The sequence below is a fragment of the Plasmodium gonderi genome (genome assembly GCF_002157705.1).
Source record: "Plasmodium gonderi DNA, contig: Chr04, whole genome shotgun sequence".
Lineage (NCBI taxonomy): Eukaryota > Apicomplexa > Aconoidasida > Haemosporida > Plasmodiidae > Plasmodium > Plasmodium gonderi.
The window spans coordinates 165,879-178,561 of NW_021628928.1; the positions used below are offsets into that span (position 1 = coordinate 165,879).

General features: G+C 30.4%; 4 protein-coding genes across 4 annotated transcripts; 1 reads left to right on the forward strand and 3 right to left on the reverse strand.

The window, feature by feature from the left end:
• Positions 1-411: 411 nt before the first annotated feature.
• Positions 412-2,062, reverse strand: PGO_040290 (hypothetical protein; the record flags this gene model as incomplete). Its single annotated transcript, XM_028686217.1, has 4 exons — positions 412-542; positions 754-819; positions 976-1,040; positions 1,290-2,062. 4 exons carry the CDS (start codon positions 2,060-2,062, stop codon positions 412-414), a joined length of 1,035 nt encoding a protein of 344 aa, XP_028542018.1.
• Positions 2,063-3,255: 1,193 nt separating this feature from the next.
• PGO_040300 (replication factor C subunit 2) lies at positions 3,256-4,248 on the reverse strand (the record flags this gene model as incomplete). Its single annotated transcript, XM_028686218.1, has 1 exon — positions 3,256-4,248. The coding sequence occupies one exon, from the start codon at positions 4,246-4,248 to the stop codon at positions 3,256-3,258; it is 993 nt and encodes a 330-aa protein (XP_028542019.1).
• Positions 4,249-7,478: 3,230 nt separating this feature from the next.
• Positions 7,479-9,104, forward strand: PGO_040310 (hypothetical protein, conserved; the record flags this gene model as incomplete). The annotated part of the gene is made up of 1 exon (XM_028686219.1): positions 7,479-9,104. The coding sequence occupies one exon, from the start codon at positions 7,479-7,481 to the stop codon at positions 9,102-9,104; it is 1,626 nt and encodes a 541-aa protein (XP_028542020.1).
• Positions 9,105-10,136: 1,032 nt separating this feature from the next.
• Positions 10,137-10,460, reverse strand: PGO_040320 (40S ribosomal protein S26; the record flags this gene model as incomplete). The annotated part of the gene is made up of 1 exon (XM_028686220.1): positions 10,137-10,460. One exon carries the CDS (start codon positions 10,458-10,460, stop codon positions 10,137-10,139), a length of 324 nt encoding a protein of 107 aa, XP_028542021.1.
• Between the last annotated feature and the right edge of the window lie 2,223 nt (positions 10,461-12,683).

Here is a 12,683-nt window from a genome sequence, read left to right on the forward strand (position 1 = left end):
TAATACCATTGGTAAGTCTAATGCTGGACATTTAGGTCTGGCTTCAAAAAATTGTTCATACACATAGATAAGTGCATATTCAGAGATAGAGGATGAGGTAAAATAAAATCAAAATAAGCATGGAAAAAAAAAAAAAAAATATGTACATAAATTGATATAATGAGAGAGGGGAAAAGCACACTCAGTTTACTACCCCCACTCCCCAACTTCTCTCCTCTGAAGGCTCCAAAGTACAAAGCTAACATAAACTCCTGATTGTAGAAACATTGAATAAATGCCACAATAAATCAACCAAAGAGAAATTTTCTTCATGTATTGAACTTTTCTTAGTTTTTTTTTTTTTTTTTTTTTTTTTTTTTTTTTTTTTACCATTCTGTAGTTTGAAATATCATCACACATATTTTCACCTGTCTACACTTGTCTCCAAAAACTGTTATAAGAATTTAGATAAAAGTTTTGTTTGTCATCAAAGTGGAAATAAAGAAAGAGCAATAGGAATATAAGTGACATAAGAGAAAAAATCCAAAACTGCATGTGTATAACTACGAATAGGTTTTTTTTTTTTTTTTTTTTTTTTTTTTTTTTATGTGTGCGTGTATGTGTTTGTGGGGGAGGGGGAAAGGGGTAGAAAAATCAAGTGTATTGTATTGTATTGTATTGTACTGTATTGTACTGTATTACGACTGGTAAGGAGAATTAATTACAATGGTTTTGTTTTCATTTTTTTTTTTTTTTTTTTTTTTTTTCCATTACGCAAAATCCAGGGTGCGGTAGCGAACCTCCTCGTTGTCAGTGTTAAAAGGGACCATACAAAAAAAACTAAAAATGGGGGAGAAAAAATGAGGAAAAATAACGGGGGAGAAAAAAAAAAAAAAAAGGCATAGTACTCACGTGCTGAAGAGTAATGGAGAACTAATAAAAGATAGACGTAAAAAAATGACACAGACAATTATGCTTCTGCGGAATTTTTCCTACCAGCCCATGCATACAAACAGAAAAACTTATTAGTTGGTGCTGCGTCATGCTCGATAAGTGAGTCCCTAAAAATGAGAGGAGACGAGAGAAGTGGAGAGAAGTGAAGGGAAATGACGTGACGTGAGAAATGAAAAGGTGATAAGGTACCTCGCTATCCCCATCATTATCACTATCCCCATCGCTATCACCATCCCCATCGCTTCCACTATCCCCATCGCTTCCACCATCCCCATCGCTTCCACTATCCCCATCGCTTCCACTATCCCCATCGCTACCACCTTGAAAAGAACTAAAATACTCTTGGGGAAACTTACCCCGGTAGGTAAGCAAAACGAGAGCGCAACACTGAGAAAAGCCGAGGATAGCTGGACACATGGGTAAACGAACATAAGGCTACATAAAAAATAGAGTAAAATATAAAAAAAATAAAAAAAATGGTGTCTTCTCCATTAAGCCAAATGTGTAAGAGGAACAAAATAAACTGAGGAATATCTTCAAAAAATTTATTTATTATAATATAACTTTTCTCAATTCTGCTATAAAAATGCAAAATGTTAACTTCTGTACTCTGGATAGATTTAATTTTTCTAAACACTGCAAAAAGTTTAAATAAGTCATTATGTTCCTCTGGTATCATATTCACAATAAAAAATTTACGGGAATGAAAAGTGAAAAAGGAAATAATATGCAAAAAAAATAACCAAATAGTTATTATTTTATACAGGTTTTCATGTTCTATATTCTTGTTTTGTCTACATGCACAATGTTCATAAAAAATTTTCAAAAAAAATAACATATCATTAAAAAAGTCAAAACATCTCAGCATGCTAAAAATTGTCAATTTCATTTGTTCTTTCCTTAATTCACTTTTTTCCTGTATCATTTCATATGCATACTTTAAAACACTGATCTCATTTTCTACTCTTAAATTCCCTTCATTCATATGCTTCCTTTTCATGAGGATATTCATATTGTAAGCAACTTCACTTCCATTGATCTCATCCACCAATTCGTTATAATTACACGAGACAGAACACAAAGATGGTACTTCTCCCTCTTCATCTTCTTCATGTTTGCGTGTCTTCATTTTCAACCACCTTTACATTACAAAAATGGTTTCTTCTCCAATTCGCAATTTTACCACAATGTTAATTTTTTTCATAAGTTAATTCCATGCTCTCCCTCAATCTTCATCCAGCCATGTGAACCCCACATTCGGGCCTTTTTTTTTTTTTTTTGACGTACATTTTGACTTACATTTTGAGTTGCACTTATTTCCCGACACCATTGAACGGAAATGGCCATGAGGAGGAGTAAATAAGCCCATAAGAGAAGACAGGGGGAAAAATAAAATGTGATAAAACAAATTTTTTAGAAATGTACATATTTTTCACGCAATAACCCCACACGCACAAAAAAAGTTGCACACACATGCATACATATAAGACCGAGCGACAACTTTAACACAAAATTGCTTTGTGCTTACGCATGTATTAACCACATTTAGCCCCTTTTCATAAATAAAATAAATGAATATAATAATGATTATTCAAGTAGGTTATTCCTCTCCATGTTATCATCTCATGCCAACCTTTCTTTTTTTTTTTTTCTTTTTTTTTTTCTTTTTCAGCATGTTCGACTTGGTGTAAATTCCCAAGCATTCCCAAAGAATCACGTACGTTGAAACACATTTTGTCTTAAAAAATTCATAACAATTAAACTACATTATTTAAAGTATATAACCAATGTACAGGTAACTTTCACCATAATGTAGTTACACCATCACTGCAACATAGTAAATAGACAAGTCTCTCAACTTATGCACACACTATACACCTATAAGTAAAAGGACGAAAAGGTGCATAAATTTGTATGCCTTTTAAATAAGAAAAGAAAAAAAAAAAAAAAAAAAAAGAAGAAATCTTCATTTTTAATTACTTTAATAGTGAATGATAATTAAAAAATTTTGACATGAAAAAAAAAAAAAAAAAAAAAAAAAATTAATAAGCATTCAAATATGGGCTTGTTAAAAAGATCCCAAATTGGACCTTATCAAAATTTTCCTTCAAAACAGAAGAACGCAAAAATTTCCGTTTTGGATGGATCCTTCAATCGAAGAATATCTCCCCCATTATCCTATATATGACAACTTACACCACATGCACAATATTATTTCGATCGATAAATATGGGTTATCATTGATATGTCTCACTCCTACGTTTTGCGTCCAATTATTGTGTTTTTCACTTTGTCCGTTTCTCGTGTTCTGCTTGAATCCTTTTAAGCCACATTCAACAGGGAATGTACAGAGGAAGCAAAACTCATCAGCTGGATGTACTTGGTTGCACCGCTATGCAAGCGATAATCATGTCTCGACAACTCCAGCAGAATCTGACTCTTCACAGAATCTTGATATTCAGTATTCATAACAAAATAATTGTTCATGGATTTAAAAATATATGCTACGTCATAACCATCTTCGATAATATCTTGTACAGCCTTTTCAACATATTTCAAATCCTTCATTTTGCATGCATCTATAATTTTTAGAATTACATTATCTGCTGGTAAACCAGCCACATCTAAAACAGAATCAAGAGTTATCTCAGAATTGATACATGAACATAACTGTAAAATAGAAACGGCTCTTCTAAGATCTCCCTGTGTTGTTTCGATAATTTTATCCAAAGCATCATCTAATATGTTTATATTTTCACTTTTGCAAATATAAAGTAATTTTTCTTTCTTTATATTTATTGGAATTCCTTGAAATCGGTAACATGAACATCTGCTATATATTGGGTCTGAAATTTTGTGTATATAATTACATATTAATATAAATCTTGTCACATTCGAATATATTTCTATTATTCTTCTCAATGCTGACTGTGCATCTTCTGTCATCATATCTGCTTCATCCAAAACCACTAATTTCCATGGAGGCAATGTCTCATTCGTTTCTGTATTTATTTTATTTTTGCTTATACTTATTCTTGTATATGCCTTTATTTTTTCTCTAACTACATTTATCCCTCGATCATCTGATGCATTTAACTCTAGTACTCGTTCACTTATGTTATCCCTTCCAAATAATTCATGTGCTAAAGCATTAATTGCTGATGTTTTACCTGTCCCTGGAGGCCCATGAAATATTAAATGAGGCATATTCTTAGTTCTTACAACTTCCTTTAGCATAGACACTGCATTACTTTGATGAACAATGTCGTCTAGTTTCTTTGGTCTATACTTTTCCACCCACGGTAGGTTATCCATTGCGTTCCTTTTTATATCTCTATTCTATTCTATTCTATTCTGTTCTATTATATTATATTATATTCTTTTTTTTTTTTTTTTTTTTTTTCACGAGTTCCTTGGCTCAAAGTCTGTGATGGTGTATAAAACAGGAAAAGGGAATCCGAGTTGAAAGTAACATAAAAATGTGCAACGTGCAATACACGTTTCTTTCAAAAGGTGCTTGAGAATGAAACGAAAAAATACACACACACGAGCATATGTATATACATACGTACATATGTGTATATTTTGCATTTAAAAACATATTGCGCCGCGATGGAATAATCGGATCACAGGTGTGAAAGACCCCTAAAATGTGCGCAAATTGCTTCGAAAATGGGTTGACTAGCCAAAATGTGTAATTTTTTTTTTTTTCTCAATTTTGTTCAGGTAAATTTTTCAAAATAGTGCGTTTTGCGATCATACAGCTCTTTTTATAGGCACATAATTGTCTGTAACTTCTGACTTGTTCATACATTTTTGTAACGTTACTGCTTATTCGTACATGCATATATGTATATATGTGCCGAGTGTTACGGATTTATCTTGGCATCATTTGTAAGGAACTAAAAATTGTTATGATAAATTTTTTTTGCTTAGTTCCTGTTGATATTTCGACAGGTCTATATACACACAGAGCTGTGTTTTTTTTTTTTTTTTTTTTTTTTTTTTTTTTTTTTTTTTTTTTTTTTTTTTTTTTTTTTTTTTTTTTTTTTTTTTTTTTTTTTTTTTTTTTTTTTTTTTTTTTTTTTTTTTTTTTTTTTTTTTTTTTTTTTTTTTTTTTTTTTTTTTTTTTTTTTGTTAGAGGCTAATATTTTACTTGTTAAATGATCCCCTTTGGGGGTGTGCTTATGTCAGTGTGTACAAATGTATGCATGTGAATAGCCCCACATGTTTACACATATTCTCACCTAATTTGATTGGGGAAATTTTCTTTCAGGTTTTTTTCCTAAAAAATGTAGATTAAATAGATTTTATTTTATTTTTTCTTCCTAATTCAGTGAATTTTCTGGAATAAAATATACCTGCGCGATTTTACCCCAACTAAGAAATGTGAATATTCAGAAATGATGCTGCTTTGCAGTTTTGATATTAAATATTCACTCTCTTACTTTTGTTCTTTTAAATTTTTGTGTAAACAAATTTAAATGAGTAAATTTATATCAGTTGAAAAAGGAAGCCTTAAGTGATGGGAATCATTTTAAAGCAGCACACCACAAGAATGCAAAGTAGTTTTTTTTTTTTTTTTTTTTTTTTTTTTTTTTTTTTGATACACATTTAAATTGAACATGTAAAAATGGGAAACACAAGTGGCCGTAATTCCCTTAAAGGGTATAAGCGAAAAGACGTAAAAAAAAAAAAAAAAAAAAAAAATTCACACATATGTATAAGTACACATGTATATGTTTACATACACATGTAGACATTTTTAGTGGATACAGGGAAACACTTCAACGCGTAATTAACGAAAAAAACAGAAAAAAGTAATTTCTTCTTTTAAAAATAGTTAAAAATACACCGAATGGAGTACTCACTTTTGAGGGAACTACATTTTCGTTAGGACCTATTTCTATTGTAATAGGTGAGCCCTAAAAATAATATTTTTTTTCTTTTTCTTTTTTCTTCACCTCCTTTTGGTTATACATAAAATTACAAATTCAGCACATTTGTAATGTGCCTTTTTTTTTTTTTGGAAATTCTCCGTTACAGTAATGAACTAATGAACAAACAAAAGCACATTTTTTTGTTTGCATTTTTTATTAACCTCCTTCCCCTATATGATCTCTCAAAATTAATTTTTGCTTCATTTAGATGCATACACAAATTTTATGTAAAATACATTATATCTCTTTTTTCTACTCTCGTCACTAAACCTTACCTCCACCTCCGCTCTTTGTACACTTGCTAAACTAAGTATCAAACAAGATTGTGCTTGTTAGGTTTATCACACAAGGGGCATTAAAAAATAGTGAACATAAAGAGTTACATAAATTAATGTATATACATATAACTGTGCATACATGAATGTATGTACGTGTTATGTATGTATAAAAGGTTTGTACTCCCAACTTATGCATCATATGGAAGTGTAAATATATGTGAACTTGTATATATGAGATGATAATGCGTACGTATATGTAGAAATGTGCAGCAATGAAGAAAAAATTAGCTACCCGTGATATATATGCATTCATGTAGGTATATACATATATTTCTCTCACCCTCTTGCTAACCCTCAAAAAAAAAAAAAAAAAAACATCCCTGTCACGCACACAAAAAACACATCATTAATTCCTTAATCCAATGAGATAATCATAATTAGAATCGCTACAACTTGCAGCAGTGTCAAAAGCTTGTACATGAATTCATGCACATGAAGCAATGATATTTTCTAACTTGGATGAAGATGAACAATAAATGATGCTCACAGAAAAATCTTATCATTTTAAAGTAAAGTGGTAACAGGATATAAAATCGATGGATCCATACATTTATGTACATGTATTTCATTAAGGCATATAATTTCATCATTGACTGATTTTACTCTTTCCCACCTACCCCTATTTTTACACATTCTCAGATTTTTTGTACTTTTTCTTTTTTATGAAAAAATAGTGTGCTCAATTTTTTCTCGGACTTCTGGCTTGTTAACCAATACATATCGAATAATTAAAACTACATCTATTTTGTGAAACATTTATCTTGGGACTAATTTTTTTTTTTTTTTTTTTTTCTTTTTATTACCCCTTTGTTGTCAACTTTACATTTGAACTAACTCTGTTAAACATGTTCTTACATAATTTTCACACCAACTTTACTCAGTTCATATATCACAGACGCAAGCAATTTTAGTTGTCCACATTTTTCAAAAAATACAATGTAAACAAATTTACCCTCATTCATATGTTCAAGTGCTACAGCATGTAAATATTGCACCAGCGTGTGTACATATATATACATATAGATGTGTATCTGTACCTAGCATCTCATCGGGGCAGTGGAGAACCTAATTTTACATACCGCATGCACATGTGCACATCAAACCCTACATGTTGTGTTCATCAGAAGGGTCGAGTCAGCACAAAAAGAATAAAATAAATAAAAGAGAAAGCAAAAAAAAAAAAAAAAAAAAAAAAAATAAATAATTTATGCAAACACTCAAAGTACTAACGAATTGTAAAACCATCCCAGTTTTGTCTTTAAGAAAAATGACATTATCAACAAAAATGCCCATCAAGTTAGATTCCTTGAACAATGAAACATTTAAAGCTCTTAGAGAAAAAACATTGAACCTAAGGAAAGATAAAGTTTATGTTCATCTCTCAGGGGAAAATTTAAACATAAGTACAATTGAGAAAACTTGCCCCTTAACATTTCTTATGCTAAAACATAAGTACAAGATAGATACACAGAATATCCAAATCAAGGTTGTAAATGGAAAAAAAAGTAGAGATGACACAGAATATGTCATAACTGATACTTCACCAAATGAATGTATTCATAAAGGACATGGAAAAGCATTCAATGATGGGGTAGGAAATAATACAGAAGGAAAAAATAATTCAAATGAGAAAATAATCACAAACGCAAGAAATGCAGAAATCGGACATAGAGGAGAAGGTGGAACAAATTTCATGGACTCCTTCATTCAATTCAATATTCCCGTTTTGAATGAATTCGAAAGGTTTTATTTCTATAAACACATCATTGAAATAATAGATACTCTAGCTGCAGATGTTGTGTACAAACACAGCATGGGAGGATACAAGAAAAACGATAAATACAACTTTGTAACAGTCCTTTTTAATAATCTGAAGATATATGAAAAGAACAAAATTCATCACGAGTTTTGTTTTTCCTTGCATGAGCAAAAACCATTGACCATTAATTGTTACATTGTATATTCAGGAAATACGTCCTACATATTAAAACTGGACTTTTTTCAAGAAAATAATCTTGTATTCGATATATACACAACTTTTGTAAATATAAATAGCGTAACATTTAAACCACAAGAAGTCATACATGTGAACAATTCACACAATAATGAGAGGTATAAAGAAGTAAGTATTTTTGCTTCCCACCTTAAGGAAGTGCAAAATTTGTTTAATCACAAGGATATGAAAAATATGCTTTTACGACAAGAAGATATTAATTTCATGTTAGAATATTTTAAAAATAGTAAAGTGGAAAAGAAAAATTTTCAAAAAAATGTTTATCAAAATGTCGACATTTTTGATTATGACCATGTTCAGGCAAAATTGACTAACAGTGAAAAAGGTCAAGTAGTAGAAGCATCACAGCAATCATCTGCAGTATTATCCACACCATTGGCTTCCCAGAAAAATACCATACCAATTATCGGACACATTTTAAATACAAATAATTTAGCATTCTACACAGGAAAAAATATCTTTTATTGCAAAGATTCTTACATAGAATCGAAGAATTTTATATCATCCGAATTTAAAAATATTCATAATTTTACCTTTGGTGGACACCTTGCTTACATGTCTTTCTGTCACGCCATGACTATAATCAAGCATTTTGTTTCCCACCCAGTTCTCATCGAAATAAATGAAATTCAATATATTTTACCAGTTCCCTACAATTCTGTCGTATCCTTTAGGGGAAAAGTGGTCTATTGTGACGCCGACAAAATTCAGGTAAAAATTGCTGCCTACTGTTTTGACTTAAAAAAAAATACACACTACTTAACCACCATTTTTGACATATCCTTTAAAAATAATTCAGAAATTTCCTTTATTCCATTGTCTGAAGAAGAGATTAAACTATACTTATTGGGGTACATCCGTTCGCAGTTGCTGCCTTAGCGACTGTTTTTTTTGTGTGCATATATGCGTGTGGGTTATATATATATATAGTTATCACGTCTGGTAACCACATTTATTTGTTTTCTGTAATCATCATTGTTAGAAAGGGTTGAAATAATTCACCATCCCTTCCTTATAAAGCATCGAAGCATGTGCTTGTGTATTTTTGTACATGTATATAAATATATGTATACATTAGCGAGTGTAATAGAGCTAGTTTTTTTTTTTTTTTTTTTTACCCCCAAATTGTACAATAAAAAAAAAAAAAGTATGACTTGTTCAGGAAATTTGCACAAAAAGCAATGTGCAAAACAATTTTCGCTATTTTCGCTATTTTCGCTATTTTCGCTATTTTCGCTATTTTTGCCATTTTTGCCATTTTTGCCATTTTTGCCATTTTCACCACGTCCACTACTTTTACTACTTCGACTTCATTGTACAACCGCCCCACATGAATTTGATTCAAACGCATTTTTATAAATAAAATATGCACACGCTTGGAGGAATTATTATTCCACAAAAACATTCTTCCCCTTTTTTCATATCACACAATTCTACTTGCATCGTGCGAAACTGAAAAGAAAAAGAAGTGTTTAAAAAAAAAGCAAAAGAGAAAACAAAAACAAATGCATCAATTCGAAATAATACTACTATATGCAAATGCAAATTCTTGCATGAACACAGAAATGTGAACGTGATGAACATTGTAAATATCCACTTTCTGAGCCAAGTTATAAATGTGTTAATAACTTTTCTTTTACTTATTTATTTTATCCTTACATTTGAATGATTAATTTTGTAGTTTTTTTCAACAGTTTTCCTTAAAAAAAAAAAAAAAAAATCTTCGTCGTTCAGTTATAGGCATGATATCAATGATTAAAATGTATGCAAACAGTGTGTACGCATAGTGCTATTATATATATGTACATATATACATACAGCAGTGATGGGAATAATAAATTTGTGAAAAAAAAAAAAAAAAAGGGGGTGGGAAGCGAAGGATATGAAAAGAGATTCTCCCCTTCTCCTACTCTATAACTGCGACGGGTTAACATGCTTGGATGTTTCCTTTCTTACTCTTCTTTGTTCTCTTGATCTTACTCTCACAAAACGAGAGTGAATAGCACATGAGACACAGTAACACTGTTTGATGTACAATTTCGGCAGTTGAAATGTTGAATAAACTGAGGCCTCCTTTATATCTCTTTGTGCTGACGTGTCAACAATATTTCTTATATTGAATCTTTTTATTGCCTTATCCTTTGGAACACACCTTCCACAGTTAGAACATCTCAAGGGGTTTACGTGGCCTCGATTGTGTTTTGATCTTCCTCCATTTCTGCGTTTCTTTGGCATCTTGGCTAAATGCAAAAAAGATCAGGGGCAGTAGGCAATAAAATGACAAAAAAAAAAAAAAAAAAAAAAAAAAAACAAAGTGCCAAATCACATAGATTGAACTATGTAAATATGCAACATATTTTTTACATCGATGTAGGTTAAATCCCTTTCTCGCGACTCAGGGTTCATACATATATTTAAGCGTGACTATGTAGGTCATTTGTTCATGTCACATTCCACCTCTCTCTATCTCTATATCTCGCTATCTCTCTAACTTTCTATCTCTCTATCTCTATATCTCTTTATGACATTCATTATGAACACCTCTTCCCATATTTCATCTTTGCATACATGTATGCTCACATATGGCCCCATATTCGAAGGCACATTTACAAGGCCATGACTGCGGGGGGGGGTAAAACATTTCTCCTCTTCATCTCTTTTTTCTTCTTACCTGTTAATATTTTTAACTCAAAATTTTGCTTATAAAAGGTTTAGCAATCTTTTCTCGCCTTTATCTCGTATACAAGTGCGACGCGAATAGGTTTTACAACTTTCGTTTTGTTTGCAATATTTCTTTGGGTGAGGGGAATATAATCAAGGGTTCGAAAATTTTCACAATTGTGAAAAATAATATATATAAACATAAATGTAACTAAATTTAAAAAAATGTAATTAAAATAAAATTGTGCAATAAAATATGATACTTAAAAATTATCAATTCTTAATATAAAAAAAAAAAAAAAAATTCAAAGTTCAGGTTACAATATATAATCCCGCATTACATATGGCCTGCTTTATGTTATAAGTATATTATATAAAAATGTACATGATCAATTTATGCACCTCACAAAGATAGTGGGGATGCAGATATAGCAACGAAGGCAGGTTATGTTAATAGTTTTACTACACAGTGAAGAAGAAAAAAAAAACAATATAATGATAAAAAGAGTATGCTTATAGTTCATGCTGACGAATAACACTTGGTCCTTGCTAGTGCCAATTTTTATATACGATTTCGAGTCGTGCTATTTGAAATAAACCCCCTTTTAAACCCCTACTCCCTTTTACTTGTTTATTTTATTTTATATTTTTTTTTTTTTTCTGGTGCTTTGTCATATATATGCCACATATCTGTATCTCACACTTTTAAGCGGTTCAGGTTTGGGGGTGGGGAAGGGTAAGAAAACCAGATACATTTTTCCTAAGCTTCTGATGAGGAAAGGTATATATTTTTTTCCTTCTTCTTATACAACTATCATCGGTGTTTTTTTATATGCTATATAATCTAATGTGTTGATTCTTTTTTTCGATAAGAGCAACTCTTTCAAAATTTAAAAAAAATAAAGAATAATTTTATCGTTTATTTTTTTTTTTTTTTTTTTGACCTCAATTAATGTGAAAAACAAAATTTAAATGTTCCATTTTGTGATAAGATAAATTATTTTGTGACAATCTCAGGGTTGAAATAAGTAACCTTTAGTACATTGTAGTAATATATATGGTCTACACAAAAAAAAAAAAAAAAAAAAGCGTTACATTTTGAATGGTGGAAGGGATACCAGAAAAGTGGAAACTGAAAAATGAATTTTTTTTTTTTTTTCATTTTTAAACATAGGAGAGAAAATGTTTTATAATTTTTGAATAAGAAGAGAAGCACAAATAATTTTATTTCTTCCCATGTGAATAAAATAAATCATTGTTCTTCATGTACCATTCATACTAGTAAAAAAAATAAGAAAAAATAAAATAAATAAATATATAAATAAGTAAATAAAATAGCATAAAAATTATCTTGCCTTTCTATTACCCCTTTTATACACATTCCCAACCCATTTGTAAGTAAATTTTCATCTTATAAACATTTCCACTTCTCATTTTAGACATCCTTTAAAATTGTCGAGAAAGTGTTCACCCCCTTTAACAACATCACGGAAATGTAAAACTTTTAATTAGGAGTAAATTTTATTACAATCTCGTAACGAATTCAGTATTATAATTAAAACGGATCACTGATTCCTTGATTTTTAAAAAGTACCAGGTCTATGCTTTGAATGAAAAGCAAAAACAAAGAGGTAAAGAGGGAAAAATATATTGCCCAAAAAGTGAGAAAAAAAAAAAAAAAAAAAAAAAGGGGGGGAAATCCAATATTTATGAAAAAAGTGAGCAAAAATAAAATAAAAAACATAATACAAACATGCTTAGATTGGTTAATTTGTAATTATGAAAGTTAGTCCCCTT